At 38.6% G+C, this 26,705-nt stretch overlaps 1 protein-coding gene across 4 annotated transcripts in view; it reads left to right on the top strand.

Annotated features, from left to right (window-relative positions):
• LOC111139530 (zinc finger protein 283) overlaps window positions 1-18,160 on the top strand; it is a 31,209-nt gene extending 13,049 nt beyond the window's left edge. The window contains exons 5-7 of one of the 4 annotated variants that reach the window (XM_022491823.1): window positions 7,657-8,570; window positions 16,328-16,598; window positions 16,683-18,160. In XM_022491823.1, coding sequence (XP_022347531.1) covers window positions 7,657-8,570; window positions 16,328-16,598; window positions 16,683-17,698 — 2,201 coding nt within the window. In that variant the 3' untranslated portion in view covers window positions 17,699-18,160. Of the gene's footprint in view, window positions 1-7,656; window positions 8,571-16,057; window positions 16,298-16,327 lie in introns of those variants that run through there. The other 3 variants (XM_022491824.1, XM_022491825.1, XM_022491826.1) reach the window with 3 other exon arrangements.
• Window positions 18,161-26,705: the final 8,545 nt, after the last annotated feature.

The raw sequence follows: 26,705 nt of genomic DNA, 5'->3' as shown, positions 1-26,705 counted from the left end.
ATAGTGGGTTAAAGCCTCTGCCTTCGGCTCAGGTCATGATCTCAGGGTCCTGGGATCGAGCCCCACATCGGGCTCCCTGCTTAGTGGGGAGCCTGCTTCCTCCTCTCTCTCCACCTGCCTCTCTGCCTACTTGTGATCTCCGTCTGTCAAATAAATAAATAAAAAATATTAAAAAAAAATTCTCTCTCTCCCTCAGCCCACCCCAGCCCCCCCAGCACATATTCTCTCTCTAAAAAAGAAAAAATATATATATTCTCCTTATCACTGGTTTTCAGTGATTGATTGTAACGTGATTTGATGGGTTTTGTGTGTATGTGTGTTTATCCTACTTTGGTTTCATTGAGTTTCTTAGATCTGCTGGTTTATAATTTTTATCAGATTTGAAAAAGCTTTGACCACTACTTCTTCAAATACTTTTTTCTCTTATCCTCTTCCTTTTCTCTCCTTATGGGATTCCAATCACATAGGTAAAGACCACTTGATACTATTCAACAGGCCACTCAAGCTTCGTGCTCATTGTCAGTCACTTTTCCCCCTCTCTGACTTCAATTTGAATAGATTCTATTGCTGTCTTCTAATTCTCTGTTCTTTTCTGCTGCAGTATCTGATCTATGTAATCCCTTCCAGTAAAATTTCCCACTCAGATGTCATATATTTAATCTCTGGATGTTCTCTCTGCCTGCTTCTCTGCCTACTTGTGATCTCTGTCTCTGTCAAATAAATAAATGAAATCTTTAAAAAATAAATAAATAAATTAGGTTGGTGAGATAGGGGAGGGCCCGACAATACGGTTTTTCTCTTACTAATTTAGGAATTTGAGTTCTGTAGCCTGGAAGAGTTCATCCATCTTTCCTTGACTTGCATTCCCAGCTGTTTTTTGAAGATTACAGGCCAGTTATTTTGTAGAGTGTCCCTCGTTCGGGTTGGTGTGCACTTTTCTTCATGATTAGACTTAGATTTACGCCTCTTTGGCAGCAATGTCACAGAACTGATGCTGTGTTCTTGCATTCTGTCAGGTAAAGCACATGTTTGTCGTTACTGATGATGCTTGGAGCACTTGATTAGGTTAGTGTCTGCCGGCTTTCTCCTTGTAAAATTAATCATTTTTCCTTTCATGAGTCTCTTGTGAGGAGAATCTCGGAAACTATTAAATATATCCCTCTCCACCGATTTTTCAGTTTGTTCATTTATTGGATCTTTAGTTGGTGGGTTATAATCTCTTCTTATTATTTATTTTGAAGTTCAAAATTTTGAGCTTGTCCCAGGTTTGACCTGTGGGAACCCGCTCATGAGGCTTCTGTGTCCACAGGCACATCTCTGTCACTCATTGAGCATCTCCTTATTTTCTGACACAACAGCATGTTTTGTCAGGCTCATCTTGTACTTTTCCTGCTCCAGTCATAAAGTCAACCATTTCTTCAAGGTGCCCTGGTCCCTTTTCGTCGAAAATAGTAGTTAGAAGGCAAAATTTGCATACTAGGGTTGCTCATTGCTGCTGGAAGATGGCTGCTCCAGGTCTCTGAGTGGTAGAGCTGGGGAATGTATTTGTGTACATACATACGTACATGTGTACATCTGTATTGAAAACCACAAGACTATACCCACCTCCCCCTCAGCAACTCTCAGTTTGTTTCCTATAATTGTCTCTTATGGTTGGCTTCCCTCTCTGTTATTATCTTACTTTATTTTTCCTTCCCTACCCCTATATTTATCTGTTTTGTTTCTTAAATGCCATATATGAGTGAAATCCTGTGATATTTGTCTTTCTCTGACTATTTCACTTAGCATAATATCTAGTTCTGTTTGTGTCATTGCAAATGGCAAGATTTCATTCTTTTTGTAGGCTGAGTAATATTCCACTGTATATATATATACACCACATCTTTATCCTTTCATCTGTAAGGGGGCATCTGGGTTCTTCCCATATTTTGGCTATAGTGGACATTGCTGCTATAAACACTGGGGTGCATGTGCCCCTTCAAATCGCTGTGTTTATATCCTTTCGATAAATACCTAGTAGTGCAATTGCTGGGTCAGAGGGTAGTTCTATTTTTAACTTTTTGAGGAACCTCCATACTGTTTTCCAGAGTGGTTGTACCAGTTTGCATTCCCACCAACTTACTTTCCATATTTCTAACTCCCTTCTCTGACGGGGAAGAATTTGGCTTCCATTTCCTTAATATATTATTTTCTCAAACTCGCTGAATGTAGCTAATCTTTCATTACCAGTACCATCACTTTGACCATGTGATTGCCCTTCTCACCCTACTTGGGCTGTGACAGCCCACGCCAGGTCACTTATTTGCAGACACTTGTCTTTAACAGGCATGCAGTTGGGACAGCTCTTTTATACTGACACCCTCTTCACAGAGGGTATCAGTATTGGTTGACTTTCAATATCCTGCTCTGGGCTTTATTTCATTAAGTCTTGATCCTTGAGTATGCATTTTAAAATATTCATTGTGGGGGCGCCTGGGTGGCTCAGTGGTTTAAGCCGCTGCCTTCGGCTCAGGTCATGATCTCAGGGTCCTGGGATCGAGTCCCACATCGGGCTCTCTGCTCAGCAGGGAGTCTGCTTCCCTCCCTCTCTCTGCCTGCCTCTCTGTCTACTTGTGATCTCTCTCTGTCAAATAAATAAATAAAATCTTTTAAAAAAAAAATATTCATTGTGGGGCACCTGGGTGGCTCAGTCAGTTAAGCATCTTCCTTGGCTCAGGTCATGATCAGGTCATGATCCTGGACTCCCAGGATTGAGCCCTGCATCAGGCTCCGTGCTCAGTGGGAAGTCTGTCTCTCCCTCTCTTCCTCCCCTGCTTGTGCTCTTTCTTTCTCTCTCTTTCTTTCTCTCTCTCCCCCTCACTCTCAAATAAATAAATAAAATCTTAAAAAAATATATTCATTGTGGTGAAATGGGAAGTATTCATTAGCTCTTCTGTTTTATACCAAAGTGTGATGTGGTTGCCTTGGGAAAAACCAGTTGTGTGGTTGTTTGAATTGTGGGTCAAACTAGCTGTTCTTTCCACAGAACACCACTTTGTTCTTGAAAGAATGCCTAACAGACAAACTATTATTATTCAGACTTAGGTCGTTGGAAAAAATTTTCTTACAAGTATGCTTGTCGCTTTGAAGATAAATAACAGAATTTGCTGCCAGTGATGAATTCAGACTCTCAGGTAAAAATTAGAATTGTGGGGGCGCCTGGGTGGCTCAGTGGGTTAAAGCCTCTGCCTTTGGCTTAGGTCATGATCCTGGGGTCCTGGGATCAAGCCCCACATCAGGCTCTCTGTTCAGCGGGGAGCCCGCTTCTCTTCTTCTCTCTCTGTCTGCCTCTCTGCTTACTTGGGATCTCTGCCTGCCAAATAAATAAATAAAATATTTTTTAAAAAAATTAGAATTGTGTGAAACAGCTACCATTTTGAGCTTTACAATTTCCCAACACATAAACATTTTTCTGATGAGATAGATGGTGATATTAACCTAGCGATTTTTAATATATTATGTAATGAAATATGTCAGCATTTCAAAGATCTGCATAACTAAGTGAACCACTATTTTTCAAATGACCAGTGCGTGATATTACAGAATTATGTCTGGATAAAAGATCATTCAAGGTGCAGTGGATTTTAAAGTAATATAGTATGAAAAGTTCATAGTTTTGTTGCATATTTCACATTTGCAACTAACCTTTAAGAGACTGTCCCTTCTCAGGTTTTATTATAGTATCAGAGAGTAACATATTTATAATATCAAAAAATAACAGTTACATATATGTGGGAGGCTAGATTTTCTTCATATACTTCAGTCAAAATAGCATATTGCCACAGAGTGAATACAGAAGCAGATGCGAGAATCCAGTTGTCTTCTATTAAGCCATATATCGCAGAGATTCACAAAAAATTAAAATAATATTATTTTTTGTTGTTTTGGGAAACATAATTTTCACACATTTGTTATTTGTGTTAATAGGCAATGATTTATTAATTTCAAGGGAATTAATTAAATATCTTTAATTTCTCAGTTTTAATTCCTAATATGGTAAATATCAAACTATAACTCACACAAACAAAAGCCCTTTTGAGTCCTCAATAATTTTTTAACATTTCTTTTTTTAATTTTAATTTTATTATTTTTTAAAGATTTTATTTATTTATTTGACAGAGAGAGAGCACAACAGAGGGAGCAGCAGGCAGAGGGAGACGGAGAAGCAGGCTCCCCACTGAGCATGGAGCCCTATGCGGGACTCGATTCCAGGACCCTGGGATCATGACCTGAGCTGAAGGCAGCCACTCAACTGACTGAGCCACTCAGGTCTCCCAATTTTTAAACTAAAAAGAAGTTAGGGACGCTTGGGTGGCTCATTCAGTTAAGTGTCTGCCTTCAGCTCAGGTCATGATCCCGGGATCCTGGGATCGAGTCCCATATTGGGACTGCTAAGCAGGGAGCCTGCTTCTCCCTCTGCCTACCACTCCCCCTTCTTGTGCTCTCTCTCTCACACACCAATAAATAAATAAAAGCTTTAAAAAAGCTTATAAAAATAAAAAGTTAGGGGCGCCTGGGTGGCTCAGTGGGTTAAGCCTGCCTCCGGCTCAGGTCATGATCAGGGTCCTGGGATCGAGCCCCTCATTGGGCTCTTTGCTCAGCAGGGAACCTGCTTCTTCCTCTCTCTCTGCCTGCCTCTCTGCCCTCCTCTCTGCCTACCTCTGCCTACTTGTGATTTCTCTCTCTGTCAAATAAATAAATAAAAAATTGTTAAAAAAAAATAAAAAGTTAAACCTACATTCATTGACTAGCATTGCTAAGCCTTACTTACAAGTAATTGTAATACAAGTTCTCGCATGGCAGTTCTGATTGGTTGAACTAAAATCAAGTTTACTGAACTGTTTATTGGTGCTAGACTGCACAAAAGGGCACTCCTTTTAGTTTACATTTGACCATCTCAAAGGAGTTGTAATATTAGGTTGGTCAGTTTAAATACCTTGGCTTCCTTTTGGATATACACATAGTCCTTATACACAATGTTAATGTATACAAAGCAATGAGACATTGTTAAGTAAAACAATAGGTACTGCAGTTTGGCTATGACCAATGGGCCGTGACTGAAATTACTTCCCACAAACACATCCACAGGACTTCTCTGCCCTTTAGTAAATCAACTAAAATGTTATAAAATCACCATTAGATAAAAATACTAAACTTTGTATTGGAAATACACTGATGCATGAACAAGCCAAGAATTCACCAATAATTTTTAAGAATATAAGGGATGCTGGGGCTCCTGGGTGGCTCTGTCCATTAAGTGGCTGCCTTTGCCTCACGTCCTGATCCCGGGGTCCTGGGATTGAGCCCCACATCAGGCTCCCTGCTCAGCAGAGAGCCTGCTTCTCTCCCTCTGCTGCTCCCTCTGCTTGTGTGCTCTTTCTCTCTCTCTCTATTAAGTAATAAATAAAATATATATATATATATATATATATATATATATATATATAGAATAAGAATTTTAAAAAATAAGAATATAAAAAAAAGTAAGAATATAAGGGATTCTGAGACCAGTAAGTTTGAGAACTATTGTTCCAGATGATGGGTCTTTCAAAATATGGGCTTTGTGAGGCCTCAGATGAATGCTTCTTTCTACTGAGGCTGTGTTGGTACTCCAGCCTCCTCGTGGAAAGCCACTGTATGGATACATACATTAATACTTGGTTACAGATCCAATGGGGTAATCCCCGCATAGATTTCTGGGACTCTGTTGCAAGGCTCCTTTATTCTCTTCACCTTGAACTACAAATTCCAGCCACCTTAGCAGCCCTGAACTCAGATACTACTATCCTTTGCCCAGTGAGACCACCGCTGTCTATTTGGAGAGCATTTTCCAGGATGTTTTGGAGGATGCAGGCAGGCATAAAGGGTGAATATGAAGTTCTCCTGATAATCTCTAAAGTTTCTCAGCCCTGCATCTAGTATCCTATTTTATAGCCTTTTGGTTGTTTGTGGTGTAAGACTTAAGTCTAATACCAGGTTTTTCTTCATGGCCAGGGCTGGAAATATCTCACCTTCATTTTGAAGAAATCTTTTGCTTTATGTAAAACTCAAGGTTTTCTAGCTTTCTTCCTTCATCCCATTAAAGATATCATTCCATTGGTAGCTTCCATTGTTAAGGATGTGAAGTCTGCCATAATGTTTGGTTGTTCCGCTGACTCTAATGTTCTCCCTCCCCTGCCTCCTTTTACTCTTTTTCCTTCGTCTTCAGTTTTCGGCTCTGTCATTATGTTGTCAGTTGTTACTTTTCTTTGTATTTTTCCTGCTTGCAGTTTGCTAAAAGTAGGTTGATTATCATACATTTCATACATTTTTGAGAACATTTTAATAATCTTTTCAAGTACTTACTTGGTTTTGTCCTCTTTCTAGGGCGCTGTTGCCTGAAGTTGGATTGTTTGATTTTGTTGCACAGATCTGATACTGTTCTTTCTTTCCCCCTTCTTTTTTCTCTTTGGGCTTCTGTTTGGACTTTTTAGTTGTAGAATTTCCATTTTACAATTTTAAAGTTTCTATTTCTTTGCTGAAACTTCCCATCTGCTCACTGTCCATCTTTTCTTCCAGAATCATAAAATACAATTGAATGACCTTGCCTACTGATGTATTTCTAATACATCTGTTCTTTGTCTCTTTTGTGGGTTTTGGGGGGGCAGTTATATGTTACACATTCCGTCTTCCTTAGCTACCTCATAATTTTTTATTGTGTGCCAGACATTTTGAAGAACAGTAACGAATGGATGGTTCCCTGCCCATAAAAGTATATGGTCCTTTCTCAGTTATTCAGGGTGAGGGAGTGATAACGCTGATCCCACCAAGCATGGAGCTGAGATGAGGCTGAGTCATAGTTTTTATTAGTTTCAGTTTATATCAGGTTTCAAATTAGATGTAAAAATCATTCTTTGCTGTAAACTTCCCACATGACCATGCACTTACCTCTGTGATTATAGCAGGATTTGAGCTAAGTGGAGGTTGTATTATAATTTTAATTGGTTTTGTTTCACATGTTTCATCTTCAGTAGAGCCTTGGAACTTAGTAACTGCTTGGCTTGCAGAATATTGTCTGCTTTCTAGCCCAACACCAATCACTCAGAAAAATTCCTGTGAAAAAGTATTATGTAGCTTAATGTTTTGTCCCCCCCCCCCGCTTTTTTTTAAAGTATAGTTGACCTACAATATTAGTTTCAGGTGTGCTTGATTTTGTTTTTGAGTTTGGGGATTTTCTAGGTTCCAGTTCATCATGCCAGCCTACACAGTCATTAAAAGTTCGGCTGAACCACACTTGGGCACATAGGGGCTTGACTGATGGAAGGACACATTGGGTTTAAGGGGTCAGCCACATGGGAAGATAAGGAACTTGTTAAAGTGATCTTTGTAGAATGCTCCAGAAACCTGTTCAATCAGAACATTAAGATCATAAAAGCTGAAAAGTCAAAGCTGAGGTTGTTGTTCAATAGGGTAGAGATATGATGCTTAGCAGTGAGCTTAATTTCCTGATTCACTATGGGTGTTATTTCCAGTTTGTCTTGTATTTCTCTATTGAGTATTTTTTGTTTGTTTGTTTGTTTTCTAGTAAATTTTTCTGGTTAAGGAGATAAAATATATGGTTTTCTTGTTTTCTTTCAGATTTGGAGTCAACATATGAGATCAAAAATATAATTTCAGAAAAAGACATTTTTGAAATAAATTTTTCCCAGTGGGAGATGAAGGAAAGAAGTAAAACTTTTGGCCTTGAGGCATCCATTTTTGAAAATAATTCTAAGTGCAAAAACAAATTTGAGGAACCACAGGGACATCAAGAGGGATACTTTAGTCAAATGATAATTAGCTATGGAAAAATGCCCACTAGTAGAAAAAGTAAATCTTTTAGTGCATATCAAAGAATTCATAATAGAGAGAAACGCTACATTTGTAAAGAATGTGGGAAGGCTTGTAGTCATGGCTCAAAACTTGTTCAGCATGAGCGAACTCATACAGCTGAAAAACACTTTGAATGTAAAGAATGTGGGAAGGACTTTTTTAGTGCCTATCAACTCACTGTGCATCAGAGATTTCATACTGGTGAGAAACCCTACAGATGTAAGAAATGTGGGAAGACTTTTAGTTGGGGATCTAGTCTTGTTAAACATGAAAGAATCCATACTGGTGAGAAACCCTATGAATGTAAAGAATGTGGCAAGGCCTTCAGTCGTGGCTATCACCTCACTCAACATCAGAAAATCCATATTGGTGTGAAATCTTACGAATGTAAGGAATGTGGGAAGGCCTTTTTTTGGGGCTCAAGCCTTGCTAAACATGAGATAATTCATACAGGTGAGAAACCTTATAAATGTAAAGAATGTGGGAAGGCCTTCAGTCGTGGCTATCAACTTACTCAACATCAAAAAATCCATACTGGTAAGAAGCCTTATGAATGTAAAGTATGTGGAAAGGCTTTTTGTTGGGGCTATCAGCTTACTCGACATCAGATATTTCATACTGGCAAGAAACCCTATGAATGTAAAGAATGTGGGAAGACCTTTAATTGTGGCTCAAGTCTTGTTCAACATGAGAGAATCCACTATTCTCCTTATCACTGGTTTTCAGTGATTGATTGTAACGTGATTTGATGGGTTTTGTGTGTATGTGTGTTTATCCTACTTTGGTTTCATTGAGTTTCTTAGATCTGCTGGTTTATAATTTTTATCAGATTTGAAAAAGCTTTGACCACTACTTCTTCAAATACTTTTTTCTCTTATCCTCTTCCTTTTCTCTCCTTATGGGATTCCAATCACATAGGTAAAGACCACTTGATACTATTCAACAGGCCACTCAAGCTTCGTGCTCATTGTCAGTCACTTTTCCCCCTCTCTGACTTCAATTTGAATAGATTCTATTGCTGTCTTCTAATTCTCTGTTCTTTTCTGCTGCAGTATCTGATCTATGTAATCCCTTCCAGTAAAATTTCCCACTCAGATGTCATATATTTAATCTCTGGATGTTCTCTCTGCCTGCTTCTCTGCCTACTTGTGATCTCTGTCTCTGTCAAATAAATAAATGAAATCTTTAAAAAATAAATAAATAAATTAGGTTGGTGAGATAGGGGAGGGCCCGACAATACGGTTTTTCTCTTACTAATTTAGGAATTTGAGTTCTGTAGCCTGGAAGAGTTCATCCATCTTTCCTTGACTTGCATTCCCAGCTGTTTTTTGAAGATTACAGGCCAGTTATTTTGTAGAGTGTCCCTCGTTCGGGTTGGTGTGCACTTTTCTTCATGATTAGACTTAGATTTACGCCTCTTTGGCAGCAATGTCACAGAACTGATGCTGTGTTCTTGCATTCTGTCAGGTAAAGCACATGTTTGTCGTTACTGATGATGCTTGGAGCACTTGATTAGGTTAGTGTCTGCCGGCTTTCTCCTTGTAAAATTAATCATTTTTCCTTTCATGAGTCTCTTGTGAGGAGAATCTCGGAAACTATTAAATATATCCCTCTCCACCGATTTTTCAGTTTGTTCATTTATTGGATCTTTAGTTGGTGGGTTATAATCTCTTCTTATTATTTATTTTGAAGTTCAAAATTTTGAGCTTGTCCCAGGTTTGACCTGTGGGAACCCGCTCATGAGGCTTCTGTGTCCACAGGCACATCTCTGTCACTCATTGAGCATCTCCTTATTTTCTGACACAACAGCATGTTTTGTCAGGCTCATCTTGTACTTTTCCTGCTCCAGTCATAAAGTCAACCATTTCTTCAAGGTGCCCTGGTCCCTTTTCGTCGAAAATAGTAGTTAGAAGGCAAAATTTGCATACTAGGGTTGCTCATTGCTGCTGGAAGATGGCTGCTCCAGGTCTCTGAGTGGTAGAGCTGGGGAATGTATTTGTGTACATACATACGTACATGTGTACATCTGTATTGAAAACCACAAGACTATACCCACCTCCCCCTCAGCAACTCTCAGTTTGTTTCCTATAATTGTCTCTTATGGTTGGCTTCCCTCTCTGTTATTATCTTACTTTATTTTTCCTTCCCTACCCCTATATTTATCTGTTTTGTTTCTTAAATGCCATATATGAGTGAAATCCTGTGATATTTGTCTTTCTCTGACTATTTCACTTAGCATAATATCTAGTTCTGTTTGTGTCATTGCAAATGGCAAGATTTCATTCTTTTTGTAGGCTGAGTAATATTCCACTGTATATATATATACACCACATCTTTATCCTTTCATCTGTAAGGGGGCATCTGGGTTCTTCCCATATTTTGGCTATAGTGGACATTGCTGCTATAAACACTGGGGTGCATGTGCCCCTTCAAATCGCTGTGTTTATATCCTTTCGATAAATACCTAGTAGTGCAATTGCTGGGTCAGAGGGTAGTTCTATTTTTAACTTTTTGAGGAACCTCCATACTGTTTTCCAGAGTGGTTGTACCAGTTTGCATTCCCACCAACTTACTTTCCATATTTCTAACTCCCTTCTCTGACGGGGAAGAATTTGGCTTCCATTTCCTTAATATATTATTTTCTCAAACTCGCTGAATGTAGCTAATCTTTCATTACCAGTACCATCACTTTGACCATGTGATTGCCCTTCTCACCCTACTTGGGCTGTGACAGCCCACGCCAGGTCACTTATTTGCAGACACTTGTCTTTAACAGGCATGCAGTTGGGACAGCTCTTTTATACTGACACCCTCTTCACAGAGGGTATCAGTATTGGTTGACTTTCAATATCCTGCTCTGGGCTTTATTTCATTAAGTCTTGATCCTTGAGTATGCATTTTAAAATATTCATTGTGGGGGCGCCTGGGTGGCTCAGTGGTTTAAGCCGCTGCCTTCGGCTCAGGTCATGATCTCAGGGTCCTGGGATCGAGTCCCACATCGGGCTCTCTGCTCAGCAGGGAGTCTGCTTCCCTCCCTCTCTCTGCCTGCCTCTCTGTCTACTTGTGATCTCTCTCTGTCAAATAAATAAATAAAATCTTTTAAAAAAAAAATATTCATTGTGGGGCACCTGGGTGGCTCAGTCAGTTAAGCATCTTCCTTGGCTCAGGTCATGATCAGGTCATGATCCTGGACTCCCAGGATTGAGCCCTGCATCAGGCTCCGTGCTCAGTGGGAAGTCTGTCTCTCCCTCTCTTCCTCCCCTGCTTGTGCTCTTTCTTTCTCTCTCTTTCTTTCTCTCTCTCCCCCTCACTCTCAAATAAATAAATAAAATCTTAAAAAAATATATTCATTGTGGTGAAATGGGAAGTATTCATTAGCTCTTCTGTTTTATACCAAAGTGTGATGTGGTTGCCTTGGGAAAAACCAGTTGTGTGGTTGTTTGAATTGTGGGTCAAACTAGCTGTTCTTTCCACAGAACACCACTTTGTTCTTGAAAGAATGCCTAACAGACAAACTATTATTATTCAGACTTAGGTCGTTGGAAAAAATTTTCTTACAAGTATGCTTGTCGCTTTGAAGATAAATAACAGAATTTGCTGCCAGTGATGAATTCAGACTCTCAGGTAAAAATTAGAATTGTGGGGGCGCCTGGGTGGCTCAGTGGGTTAAAGCCTCTGCCTTTGGCTTAGGTCATGATCCTGGGGTCCTGGGATCAAGCCCCACATCAGGCTCTCTGTTCAGCGGGGAGCCCGCTTCTCTTCTTCTCTCTCTGTCTGCCTCTCTGCTTACTTGGGATCTCTGCCTGCCAAATAAATAAATAAAATATTTTTTAAAAAAATTAGAATTGTGTGAAACAGCTACCATTTTGAGCTTTACAATTTCCCAACACATAAACATTTTTCTGATGAGATAGATGGTGATATTAACCTAGCGATTTTTAATATATTATGTAATGAAATATGTCAGCATTTCAAAGATCTGCATAACTAAGTGAACCACTATTTTTCAAATGACCAGTGCGTGATATTACAGAATTATGTCTGGATAAAAGATCATTCAAGGTGCAGTGGATTTTAAAGTAATATAGTATGAAAAGTTCATAGTTTTGTTGCATATTTCACATTTGCAACTAACCTTTAAGAGACTGTCCCTTCTCAGGTTTTATTATAGTATCAGAGAGTAACATATTTATAATATCAAAAAATAACAGTTACATATATGTGGGAGGCTAGATTTTCTTCATATACTTCAGTCAAAATAGCATATTGCCACAGAGTGAATACAGAAGCAGATGCGAGAATCCAGTTGTCTTCTATTAAGCCATATATCGCAGAGATTCACAAAAAATTAAAATAATATTATTTTTTGTTGTTTTGGGAAACATAATTTTCACACATTTGTTATTTGTGTTAATAGGCAATGATTTATTAATTTCAAGGGAATTAATTAAATATCTTTAATTTCTCAGTTTTAATTCCTAATATGGTAAATATCAAACTATAACTCACACAAACAAAAGCCCTTTTGAGTCCTCAATAATTTTTTAACATTTCTTTTTTTAATTTTAATTTTATTATTTTTTAAAGATTTTATTTATTTATTTGACAGAGAGAGAGCACAACAGAGGGAGCAGCAGGCAGAGGGAGACGGAGAAGCAGGCTCCCCACTGAGCATGGAGCCCTATGCGGGACTCGATTCCAGGACCCTGGGATCATGACCTGAGCTGAAGGCAGCCACTCAACTGACTGAGCCACTCAGGTCTCCCAATTTTTAAACTAAAAAGAAGTTAGGGACGCTTGGGTGGCTCATTCAGTTAAGTGTCTGCCTTCAGCTCAGGTCATGATCCCGGGATCCTGGGATCGAGTCCCATATTGGGACTGCTAAGCAGGGAGCCTGCTTCTCCCTCTGCCTACCACTCCCCCTTCTTGTGCTCTCTCTCTCACACACCAATAAATAAATAAAAGCTTTAAAAAAGCTTATAAAAATAAAAAGTTAGGGGCGCCTGGGTGGCTCAGTGGGTTAAGCCTGCCTCCGGCTCAGGTCATGATCAGGGTCCTGGGATCGAGCCCCTCATTGGGCTCTTTGCTCAGCAGGGAACCTGCTTCTTCCTCTCTCTCTGCCTGCCTCTCTGCCCTCCTCTCTGCCTACCTCTGCCTACTTGTGATTTCTCTCTCTGTCAAATAAATAAATAAAAAATTGTTAAAAAAAAATAAAAAGTTAAACCTACATTCATTGACTAGCATTGCTAAGCCTTACTTACAAGTAATTGTAATACAAGTTCTCGCATGGCAGTTCTGATTGGTTGAACTAAAATCAAGTTTACTGAACTGTTTATTGGTGCTAGACTGCACAAAAGGGCACTCCTTTTAGTTTACATTTGACCATCTCAAAGGAGTTGTAATATTAGGTTGGTCAGTTTAAATACCTTGGCTTCCTTTTGGATATACACATAGTCCTTATACACAATGTTAATGTATACAAAGCAATGAGACATTGTTAAGTAAAACAATAGGTACTGCAGTTTGGCTATGACCAATGGGCCGTGACTGAAATTACTTCCCACAAACACATCCACAGGACTTCTCTGCCCTTTAGTAAATCAACTAAAATGTTATAAAATCACCATTAGATAAAAATACTAAACTTTGTATTGGAAATACACTGATGCATGAACAAGCCAAGAATTCACCAATAATTTTTAAGAATATAAGGGATGCTGGGGCTCCTGGGTGGCTCTGTCCATTAAGTGGCTGCCTTTGCCTCACGTCCTGATCCCGGGGTCCTGGGATTGAGCCCCACATCAGGCTCCCTGCTCAGCAGAGAGCCTGCTTCTCTCCCTCTGCTGCTCCCTCTGCTTGTGTGCTCTTTCTCTCTCTCTCTATTAAGTAATAAATAAAATATATATATATATATATATATATATATATATATATAGAATAAGAATTTTAAAAAATAAGAATATAAAAAAAAGTAAGAATATAAGGGATTCTGAGACCAGTAAGTTTGAGAACTATTGTTCCAGATGATGGGTCTTTCAAAATATGGGCTTTGTGAGGCCTCAGATGAATGCTTCTTTCTACTGAGGCTGTGTTGGTACTCCAGCCTCCTCGTGGAAAGCCACTGTATGGATACATACATTAATACTTGGTTACAGATCCAATGGGGTAATCCCCGCATAGATTTCTGGGACTCTGTTGCAAGGCTCCTTTATTCTCTTCACCTTGAACTACAAATTCCAGCCACCTTAGCAGCCCTGAACTCAGATACTACTATCCTTTGCCCAGTGAGACCACCGCTGTCTATTTGGAGAGCATTTTCCAGGATGTTTTGGAGGATGCAGGCAGGCATAAAGGGTGAATATGAAGTTCTCCTGATAATCTCTAAAGTTTCTCAGCCCTGCATCTAGTATCCTATTTTATAGCCTTTTGGTTGTTTGTGGTGTAAGACTTAAGTCTAATACCAGGTTTTTCTTCATGGCCAGGGCTGGAAATATCTCACCTTCATTTTGAAGAAATCTTTTGCTTTATGTAAAACTCAAGGTTTTCTAGCTTTCTTCCTTCATCCCATTAAAGATATCATTCCATTGGTAGCTTCCATTGTTAAGGATGTGAAGTCTGCCATAATGTTTGGTTGTTCCGCTGACTCTAATGTTCTCCCTCCCCTGCCTCCTTTTACTCTTTTTCCTTCGTCTTCAGTTTTCGGCTCTGTCATTATGTTGTCAGTTGTTACTTTTCTTTGTATTTTTCCTGCTTGCAGTTTGCTAAAAGTAGGTTGATTATCATACATTTCATACATTTTTGAGAACATTTTAATAATCTTTTCAAGTACTTACTTGGTTTTGTCCTCTTTCTAGGGCGCTGTTGCCTGAAGTTGGATTGTTTGATTTTGTTGCACAGATCTGATACTGTTCTTTCTTTCCCCCTTCTTTTTTCTCTTTGGGCTTCTGTTTGGACTTTTTAGTTGTAGAATTTCCATTTTACAATTTTAAAGTTTCTATTTCTTTGCTGAAACTTCCCATCTGCTCACTGTCCATCTTTTCTTCCAGAATCATAAAATACAATTGAATGACCTTGCCTACTGATGTATTTCTAATACATCTGTTCTTTGTCTCTTTTGTGGGTTTTGGGGGGGCAGTTATATGTTACACATTCCGTCTTCCTTAGCTACCTCATAATTTTTTATTGTGTGCCAGACATTTTGAAGAACAGTAACGAATGGATGGTTCCCTGCCCATAAAAGTATATGGTCCTTTCTCAGTTATTCAGGGTGAGGGAGTGATAACGCTGATCCCACCAAGCATGGAGCTGAGATGAGGCTGAGTCATAGTTTTTATTAGTTTCAGTTTATATCAGGTTTCAAATTAGATGTAAAAATCATTCTTTGCTGTAAACTTCCCACATGACCATGCACTTACCTCTGTGATTATAGCAGGATTTGAGCTAAGTGGAGGTTGTATTATAATTTTAATTGGTTTTGTTTCACATGTTTCATCTTCAGTAGAGCCTTGGAACTTAGTAACTGCTTGGCTTGCAGAATATTGTCTGCTTTCTAGCCCAACACCAATCACTCAGAAAAATTCCTGTGAAAAAGTATTATGTAGCTTAATGTTTTGTCCCCCCCCCCCGCTTTTTTTTAAAGTATAGTTGACCTACAATATTAGTTTCAGGTGTGCTTGATTTTGTTTTTGAGTTTGGGGATTTTCTAGGTTCCAGTTCATCATGCCAGCCTACACAGTCATTAAAAGTTCGGCTGAACCACACTTGGGCACATAGGGGCTTGACTGATGGAAGGACACATTGGGTTTAAGGGGTCAGCCACATGGGAAGATAAGGAACTTGTTAAAGTGATCTTTGTAGAATGCTCCAGAAACCTGTTCAATCAGAACATTAAGATCATAAAAGCTGAAAAGTCAAAGCTGAGGTTGTTGTTCAATAGGGTAGAGATATGATGCTTAGCAGTGAGCTTAATTTCCTGATTCACTATGGGTGTTATTTCCAGTTTGTCTTGTATTTCTCTATTGAGTATTTTTTGTTTGTTTGTTTGTTTTCTAGTAAATTTTTCTGGTTAAGGAGATAAAATATATGGTTTTCTTGTTTTCTTTCAGATTTGGAGTCAACATATGAGATCAAAAATATAATTTCAGAAAAAGACATTTTTGAAATAAATTTTTCCCAGTGGGAGATGAAGGAAAGAAGTAAAACTTTTGGCCTTGAGGCATCCATTTTTGAAAATAATTCTAAGTGCAAAAACAAATTTGAGGAACCACAGGGACATCAAGAGGGATACTTTAGTCAAATGATAATTAGCTATGGAAAAATGCCCACTAGTAGAAAAAGTAAATCTTTTAGTGCATATCAAAGAATTCATAATAGAGAGAAACGCTACATTTGTAAAGAATGTGGGAAGGCTTGTAGTCATGGCTCAAAACTTGTTCAGCATGAGCGAACTCATACAGCTGAAAAACACTTTGAATGTAAAGAATGTGGGAAGGACTTTTTTAGTGCCTATCAACTCACTGTGCATCAGAGATTTCATACTGGTGAGAAACCCTACAGATGTAAGAAATGTGGGAAGACTTTTAGTTGGGGATCTAGTCTTGTTAAACATGAAAGAATCCATACTGGTGAGAAACCCTATGAATGTAAAGAATGTGGCAAGGCCTTCAGTCGTGGCTATCACCTCACTCAACATCAGAAAATCCATATTGGTGTGAAATCTTACGAATGTAAGGAATGTGGGAAGGCCTTTTTTTGGGGCTCAAGCCTTGCTAAACATGAGATAATTCATACAGGTGAGAAACCTTATAAATGTAAAGAATGTGGGAAGGCCTTCAGTCGTGGCTATCAACTTACTCAACATCAAAAAATCCATACTGGTAAGAAGCCTTATGAATGTAAAGTATGTGGAAAGGCTTTTTGTTGGGGCTATCAGCTTACTCGACATCAGATATTTCATACTGGCAAGAAACCCTATGAATGTAAAGAATGTGGGAAGACCTTTAATTGTGGCTCAAGTCTTGTTCAACATGAGAGAATCCACACTGGTGAGAAACCCTATGAATGTAAAGAATGTGGCAAGGCCTTCAGTCGTTGCTATCACCTCACTCAACATCAGAAAATCCATACTGGTGAGAAACCTTTTGAATGTAAGGAATGTGGGAAGGCCTTTAGTTGGGGTTCAAGCCTTGTTAAACATGAGCGAGTCCATACTGGTGAGAAATCCTATGAATGTAAAGAATGTGGGAAGGCCTTTGGTAGTGGCTATCAACTTACTCGACATCAGATATTTCATACTGGCGAGAAGCCCTATGAATGTAAAGAATGTGGGAAGACCTTTAATTGCGGCTCAAGTCTTGTTCAACATGAGAGAATCCATACTGGTGAGAAACCCTATGAATGTAAAGAATGTGGCAAGGCCTTCAGTCGTGGCTATCACCTCACTCAACATCAGAAAATCCATACTGGTGAGAAACCTTTTAAATGTAAGGAGTGTGGGAAGGCCTTTAGTTGGGGTTCAAGCCTTGTTAAACATGAGAGAATCCATACTGGTGGGAAATCCTATGAATGTAAAGAATGTGGGAAGGCCTTTGGTAGTGGCTATCAGCTTAGTGTTCATCAGAGATTTCATCCTGGTGAGAACCCTTATCAGTGTATGGAATTTGGGAAGACCTTTGTTCATGGCTCAGACCTTGTTCAACATGAGAGAACTCCTAGTAATGATAAGCCTTATGAATATAAAGGATGTGGGGAAGCCTTTATATGGACAACTTATTCAAATGAGACCGTAAATACTGGTGAAACTTTATGATTGAAGAGGTGAAAGAAAAATTTTTGTGTGTATAAACAACATGAGGAATCTTAATCTTGAGAACACTTACGAATGTATGGAATGTGCAAAAAGCCTTACATCTGTGTGGACAACTTGATATCAAAAATTCATACTAGTGAGAAATACTTTGAATATAAGGAATATGAAAAGGCCTTAGAATTTTATATAGTCTTACTGAATGTCAGTTTGTACTAATGTGAAATCATTTAAATGTAAGGAATGTGTGAAGATCTTTATTCATGGCACAAAAGTCTGGTAAACATTGGGGAATTTGTACTCATTAGAAACACTTCAAGGAATGTAGGAAGAACCGAAACCTAATTCAGTTTTTGCTGTTCACATTAGAGAACTCATACTGCTGTGAAATTTTATGAATGTAAGGAATTTGGGAAGGCTTACAGATATGAAAAATATCTTACAGTACATCATAGAATCCATCCAAATGAGAAACCCTTCAAATTGGGATGTAGGAAGGCCTCTAGACAAGTACTATTAAAACTGTTGTCTAGAGACTAGTGCCAGCACACGAAATTGTTACCTGTCCCATCATGAGATGAATGTGGAAAATAAGAGTGTTTGGAAACTTAGAGCAATTTCATATTGCCTTAACATTATCATTGTATTTTATAAAAGTATCAGTCAGCTCATGAATGATTACAAGTTTAAAAGTTTGCCCTTTCCAGAAAAAATTTGAGACAACATTCAGTTTTTAAAACATGAGACAAGTCACAATATAATTTGAGTAAGAAATGCTTCACTTGTCACCTGTGATTAGAATAGCAGAATATTCACACTATAGGATTTGGCTAATATGTGAGTCACAACTTCCTTAAACCTATAAAGGCATAATTTATAACAAATAGTTTTCATTTAGTGAAGGTATAGAAGCCTTCCAGCACTATTCAACCTTTGTTAAACTTTGGAGAATGCATCCTAGAGAATAACCTTATCAAATGTAACAAATGCAGAAGATCTCTCACACATGGCGCAAACCAAACTTACAGTCCTCACCATTCCATCTCCTTACTACCTGTGGGATGTTGGGAAAATGCTTATCTCCTCTGGGCATCATCTTGAAAATGATGGTGATGGTAACTAATAGTTCTGTTTCACAGACTGCATGGATTTAGTATGCATCAAATCCTTGGAAGAGTATCTCGAATGTAGCCTACACTCAATACATGTTTGTTATTTTCTTATTATCTTCATCATTAGTATTACTACTGGTGAATTCTTAGGAAAAGGATGGACATTGGTGTGATGCATTTTGAAAAGCTTCCGTAACCACTCATCCATTTGAATTTCAGATAGTTCATTATGGATAAAATCTAGAAAAGCACAAAGAAACTTGAGAGGATTTTTATTAAGAGTTTATCCCTTAAGCTGCATAAAAAATGAAGGCCGAAAAGAAATGTGGATTAAGTAAATGTTAAGATGTTAAGTAGACAGGAATATACCCGTTGAAGAATGAGGGAGAGGTGAAGCAATTTGCCTTTAATGAATTCAAACAGAAGTAGCCAGTGATTTCAATTCTCTGCTCACATTTTGAGATAAATTACAAATTTAAAAGAAACAAAAAATTGTCCGTTTGGGAATTCTTTCCCCAAATTTTATTATGACAAATTTCAGACACTCAGAAAAATTTAAAGAGCAGTATAATAATAAACATCCATATACACTATTTAGAATCAGTAATTATTAACATTTGATCATATTTGCTTTCTGTCTGAAATTTAGGTATGTATATGTACACTCACTCACCATTATCTTATGATGTATTCTTTCCTGAATATATTAGCATGTATCTTTTAAGAATAAGAACATCCTTTAATACCATGGTCGTAGAGAAAATTATCAATAATTCTGTAATATTCATCTATATTCACTTCATATGTCCCAAAACTCCCAAGGTATCCTATTGCTATTTTCTAACCAGCATCTTTTCTATATTCAGGCATTGCATTTGGTTATCTTGTGTCTAGATTTTGATCTTTATAAGACTTCTTGAAATGTTAAGGAAAGCTGTTTTATAGAATACCATGCATTCTTGATTTATTTCTCCCGTCATGGTGAGATTTAATTTGTGCTTCTATCCTTTGTATCTCTTATAAAGTCAAGTTAGAGCCAGAGACCTAAACATTTTTTGCAAGAATACACCATATTTGGTGATACTTACTTCACATTGCTATATACCAGAAACACATAATACCCATTTTTCTCACTATTGCTAATGCTAAGTTTGGTCATTTGATCAAGACAGAGACTGCTAGGGGCACCTGGGTGGCTCAGTGGGTTAAGCCTCTGCCTTCGGCTCAGGTCATGATCTCAGGATCCTGGGATCGAGCCCCGCATCGGGCTCTCTGCTCAGCGGTGAGCCTGCTTCCCTCTCTCTCTGCCTGCCTCTCTGCCTATTTGTGATCTCTCTCTCTCTCTGTCAAATGAATTAAAAAAAAAAATTTAAAAAAAAAGACAGAGACTGCTAGAGCTCTCCATTAAAAAGGTCCATTATACGCTAGTAAGATTGGTGAACCTTTCAACTACTTTTGAAAATGTAGTCCTACCATATGTATATATAAATTCTGAATTAAAGAAAATTGAAACAATTACAGATTGTTGAAAAAAGAATGATAGTTAAATTGTATATCAGAAGTTGTAGAATGTGCCTGAAGCTCTTTTCCGTGGAAAATACCTTTTACTGTGTCTTGGAGAAAACCAAGCTGCATCTGGCCAGATGGAAAGCCAGAACTATGCCTTGTTTTCCCCAGTATCTACATGGTCCCTGTCACCCTGGACTATGAAGCTAGAAAAATAAACCCTAAACCAATATACGGAAGCAACTTACACAACTAAAATTGTCCCAGAACTTCTGAAGTTATGTCTCAAAAATTACCATTACTGAGTAGTACATGAGAAACTGGGATTTCATAGGCCTATGAAATAGAACCTACTAAATCCCCTCTTAAGGAAAAATCAAAAGCACCTTGTCAACTTAAGAAACTAAAAAGAGTATTCTAGTGAATGAAATTTGCTTGACTTAATTTAAACTGGTAATCTCAAACTTTACCATGGGAATACTGATTCCCATTACCTATTTCCATCTTAGGGATCTGAAACTGCATTGAGGAATGCTGCCATAACTAGAAAGCCCTAACGTTGGATAGTTCAGTCACTAAGTTTGTTCTAATGGAATGGTAGTTAGCATCATTCTCTCAAGTGATGACCTTCTAATGCTTTCTTTTATTCCCGAGTAAAAATCCTTGTATCTAAGTTGAAAGGGCTCCTGAGTTGTCAGATGTTATTTCTTCATCTCTTCCTGCAAATGTATAGTATTTAATTTGTTAATGTGATAATTTATATTGACAGATTGATTTTCTCCCATTGCTGGATATACCCAGGTTAATTATTGGTGTAAGTATGTGTTCTGGTGCACTGCTGGGTTTCATTTGCTACTGTTTTATTTAGAATTTTTACATCTCATGAGTGCGATTATATAAAAATTATATTTTTGAGATATTTTTGTTTGTTTTTGTATTGCAATTACCTGTTCCTTAAAACTGTATGACTGTATTGGGTTCTTTTGTTTGAATTGGAAATCTTTAATCACTTTTCTAGTTCCATCTCTTGATTCTCTAGTCTTTGAAATTCTGTTTTGGACACAACAAATTTAGAGTTCCTAGCACAATTCTTTTAAGAAGGCTTTGCAGCCATGTAGTACCAGCCACCACCCACATAAAAGGACCAATCTAGCATTGAAAATTCTTCATTATGTGTTCTTGGAAATACTGTGTTGGGAGATCAGAGCTCCTTATCAGACTGTTGTGGTAATACCTGTGCATGTTTTTCTCCATATACTGAAAGCGGAGTTCCGTGGGTTAGGTCATGAGTATGCCTGTGCTCAACTTTAGTAAGTTTAATTTTTTTTAAAAGACTTTATTTATTTAGTTGACAGACAGAGATCACAAGTAGGCAGAGAGGCAGGCAGAGAGAGGAGGAAGCAGGCTCCCTGCAGAGCAGAGAGTCTGATGCGGGGCTCAATCCCAGGACACCGGGATCATGATCCGAGCTGAAGGCAGAGGCTTAACCCACTGAGCCACCCAGGCGCCCCATAAGTTTAATTTTTCTAAATAGGTTTCCAAAAATACCAACTGGCACTCCCACCAACAGTGTATGAATATTCTTCTTTCTCCATATCCTTGACAATATTTGGCATCAGTTTTTTTTTTTTTTAAATGCTTGCTACTCTGGTAGGTATCATGGTTTACATTTCCATTTTTTTCCTGAGTATTTATTAGCTATTTGAATATTCTCACAATATCTGTCCACTTCTTCCCCCTGACATTGAGTGTATTAGGTGCGTCTGGTTTCACTAAGCATTTGTAAAACTTGTAGGACAGCATTTAATGCCAAGGCAGTGACTGTGTGTGTGTGTGTGTGTGTGTGTGTGTGTGTGTGTGTGTGTATTTCATCCCCCACCAGACATGAGGTGGTTGATGGCTGTGATGGAATCAGTTTTATCTCTGCATCTGTAGCTCCCAGTATGAACCGTTGCCCTTAGTTATTTGATATAGTTTGGATACACTCAGCAAAAGTAAAAATACCAAACCAACCAAAGCAATGAGGACGTATATTGAGTCATAACAGGCTTTTGGCCAGGGGGGAGGTTCTAGAGATTTTTCACTCATCACCAAAATGAAATATTCAGAGACTCAGATTCTCTTCTGTTTTTCATTATGTGTTCCCCAGTGTTGCCTGGGGTACCATGATGACTAACAGATTTCTAGACATGATAAACAGGCAGGACAATATTTAGGGAAAAGAATAGGAGAGCTCATTTTCTTCTTTTCTTTTTATTTTTTCAGTGTTCCAAGATTCATTATTTATGCACCACACGCAGTGCTGCATGCAGTATGTGCCCTCCTTAATACCCACCACCAGGCTCACCCATCCCCACACCCTCCTCCCCTCCAAAATCCTCAGTTTGTTTCTCAGGGTCCACAGTCCCTCTGATTTCCCCCAATTCACTTTTCCTTTCCTTCTCCTAATGTCCTCTGTGTTACTCCTTATGCTCCACAAGTGAGTGAAACCATATGATGATTGACTCTCTGCTTGATTTTTCACTCCGCATAATCTCCTCCAGTCCCATCCATGTTGATACAAAGGTTGGGTATTCATGCTTTCTGATGGAGATATAATATTCCATTGTATATGTAGACCATGTCTTCTTTATCTATTCGTCTGTTGAAGGGCATCTTGGCTCTTTCCACAGTTTGGCGATTGTGGCTATTGCTGCTATGGACATTGGGGTACAGATGGCCCTTCTTTTCACTACATCTGTATCATTGGAGTAAATACCCAGTAGTGCAATTGCAGGGTTGGGTAGCTCTATTTTTAATTTTTTTAAGCATTTATTTATTTGATAGAGATTACAAGTAGGAGGAGAGGCAGAGAGAGAGAGGGAGGAGGAAGCAGGCTCCCTGCTGAGCAGAGAGCCTGATGCAGGGCTCAATCCCAGGACCCTGGGATCATGACCTGAGCTGAAGGCAAAGGCTTTAACCCACTGAACCACCCAGGTGCCCCAGTGTATTTTTTTTTTTCAAGTAGGTTCCACACTCAGAGGAGAGCCCAAAGCAGGGCCTGAACTCAAGACCCTGAGATCAAGACCTGAGCCAAGATCAAGAGTCTGACTCCTAACTGACTGAGCCATCCAGGCACCCCTTATTTTTAATTTCTTAAGGAATCTCCACACTGTTTTCCAAAGTGGCTGCACTAACTTGCATTCCCACCAACAGTGTAAGAGGGTTCCCCTTTCTCCACATCCTCTCCAACACTTGTTGTTTACTGCCTTGTTAATTTTGGCCATTCTAACTGGTGTAAGGTGGTATCTCAATGTGGTTTTTTAAAAATTTTTATTTATTTATATGACACAGAGAGAGATCACAAGTAGGCAGAGAGGCAGGCAGAGAGAGGGGGAAGCAGGCTTCTCACTCGATCCCAGGACCCTCAGACCACGACCCGAGCTGAAGGCAGAGGCTCAACCCTCTGAGTCACCCAGGCGCCCCTTAAGCCTCTCAGTGTGGTTTTGATTTGAATCTCCCTGATGCCTAATGATCATGAACATTCTTTCATGTGTCTGTTAGCCATTTGTATGTCTTCTTTGGAGAAGGGTCTGTTCATGTCTTCTGCCCATTTTTTGATGTGATTATCTGTTTTTTGAGTGTTGAGTTTGAGGAGTTCTTTATAGATCTTGAATATCAGCCCTTTGTCTGCAGTGTCATTTGCAAATATCGTCTCCCATTCCGTGGGTCGCCTCTTTGTTTTGTTGACTGTTTCCTTTGCTGTGCAGAAGTTTTGATCTTGATGAAGTGAGAGCTCATTTTCTGTGATTTTTAGGAGCAAGGAACATTTCCCATGATTTACTATGTCTGCTCTTAACCATAACTGTTAACTTAGGTCATAGGTAATTTCTGAAATACTCACTGGTATACTTTAAGTTAAAGTAGGTTTTATTGAACCTAAAGAAGGTTTTATTTAAATCAATATAGTAGGTTCATAAATTTTACTATCTTTTTATGCATGTATGAAGAAAGAACCAGTGATCCTTTATTTTAACAAGAAATTTTACATGTATACATTTCATAAAACATAGATGACAATTTAAATTAAATGTATGTACTAAGCATAATTACAGACTAATAAGAGGTTAGTGTTTATTTAAAAAAGCAGCAAAAATTCTGAAGTATTAAATTCAATATTATTAGTGAGAACATTTTCTAGGATTTTTTTATTATCTGATTTTTTTTTTTTTTTTTTTTTTGTAGCCGTAAGGGACTGGGGAAATATTAATGGTTTAACCTTGTGAAATTTTTTTGTTCTCTTAGAGTGAGAGAAACCTACTCTTTTAATTCCTGGAATTCTGTTAGCTTCAAGGATGAGAAAGCCAAATTAAGAGCGTGGAAATAAAACAAAGGTGTGATTAGAATTTGGGGAACTATAGTTACTAAGTTTATTTTTATAGCACACAGACATAGTGCTAAATTCCAAAGAAATGAGTGTTATTCTCTCCCTTTTCTCAAGCTATACAATGACTCTTTAGGGACAACTACATTTTTCAGCATCTTCTGTATTCTTGGGCAGATAGTTTATGTAAATAGCAGGATTTATTGCCTCAGAATGGACATTCAAGATCTAAAAATATTCCATTAGTGCTTTATAATTCAGTGACATCCATAGACCATTACTATGGATTTCACCAATAAAAATTTTGATTCAGTTTACTTCTACTATTCCTGAGTGTTTACTATGGAGAAGAGGTTCTGCATTATCCTTGGCCACAATTTTTAGTATGACCCATCCTAACTGGTTGCCTTCTATATCTGATGCTCAAGAGATGTGGCCTCCTCTACCACCATCACTATGGGGGATTTTCTTCACTTCTATACCGAATTTTTAATTTTCTATTCATTTAGCTGGTGGAAAACCTCTAGTTGCTTTCTTGGAAGGTCGGAAAAATTACCCTTCTGTTCCTACTGTCTCCTTATTTGGGCCATATTGTGTTAAATGATTTATGCCTAGGTATAAGTGATTGCTTTTTAAAAATTTTTTAAGAAAGATTTTATTTATTTTATGGGCACCTAGGTGGCTCAGTGGGTTGAGCCTCTGCCTTTGGCTCAGGTCATGATCTCAGGGTCCTGGGATCAAGTCCCGCATCGGGCTCTCTGCTTGATGGGGAACCTGCTTCCTTCTCTCTCTCTCTCTCTCTCTGCCTACCTCTCTGCCTACTTGTGATCTCTCTCTGTCAAATAAATAAAATCTTAAAAAAAAAAAGAGAAAGATTTTATTTATTTTAGAGCAAGTGGTGGGTGGCGGGGGGCAGAAGGAGAAAGAGTCTCAAGCAGACTCCATGATCAACATGGAGCCCAGGGCCCAATGCAGGGCTTGATTTCAAGACCCTGAGATTATGACCTGGGTCAAAACTGATTGTGCCACCCAGGCATTCCTAGTGATTGCTTTTTAAAAGTCCAGGTCTTGAGGTAAATGCCTGATGTCTAAGTGATTCACCAAACTTGGACCAATAGATTCCATTATCTGCTAGGCATTGGTACTCCATACTGAGCATAGTGTGGGAGTTGGCAAATTTTTTCTGTATAGGGTCTGACAGTCAATATCCTAGAGTTTGTGAGCTACAGGGTCTCTATCACAACTGCTGAACTCTCTGAGGCGGTATCTTGAAAGAAGCCATAGACAATGTGAAAGTGATGGAGTGTGGCTGTATACCAGTGACATTTGACATGGCATTTGAATCTCATAATTTTCAACTACCACAAAGGACTGTCCTTTGGTTTCTTCCAACATTAAAAAAATATAGGGGCGCCTGGGTGGCTCAGCGGGTTAAAGCCTTTGCCTTCAGCTCAGGTCATGATCCCAGGGTCCTGTGATCGACCCCGCATCGGGGGTCTCTGCTCAGTAGGGAGCCTGCTTCCTCCTCTCTCTCTCTGCCTGCCTCTCTGCCTACTTGTGATCACTGTCTGTCTGATAAATAAATAAAATCTTTTAAAAAATGTAAAAGCCCAACTCCTTCAAAAACTGTAAAAACTATTTTTTTCTCATTTTTGCGTATTTTTTTTATTATGTTCAGTAAAAACCATTCTTATTCTTTGCCGATTGGCCAGAGCCACATGAAAAAAGACAGTTGGCCAGATTTGGCCCATAGGCCATAGTTTTCTTACTCCTGTAGATGAATAACTAAAGTGTCAACAATCATGCTGTAATGGACATTTTACTTGACCCATGGAGATGGACATAGGAAAATCCAACTATAAATAAACATAAAGTTACACAGTATGATGAATGATAATGAAGAAAAAGAATATTCTTTTGGGAACCAGTGAAGGATGATCGTGATTTAAATATGGATATAAATATGGATATAAGGAAGGCCTGTAAGAGAAGAAATAGGCAGCAGTTTGAAAGATGAGCGTGAATGCTT

The sequence above is a fragment of the Enhydra lutris genome, unplaced genomic scaffold (genome assembly GCF_002288905.1).
Source record: "Enhydra lutris kenyoni isolate GAN:26980312 unplaced genomic scaffold, ASM228890v2 scaffoldscaffold110, whole genome shotgun sequence".
Taxonomy (NCBI): domain Eukaryota; kingdom Metazoa; phylum Chordata; class Mammalia; order Carnivora; family Mustelidae; genus Enhydra; species Enhydra lutris.
This window is presented reverse-complemented; position numbering and strand designations above follow the sequence as displayed.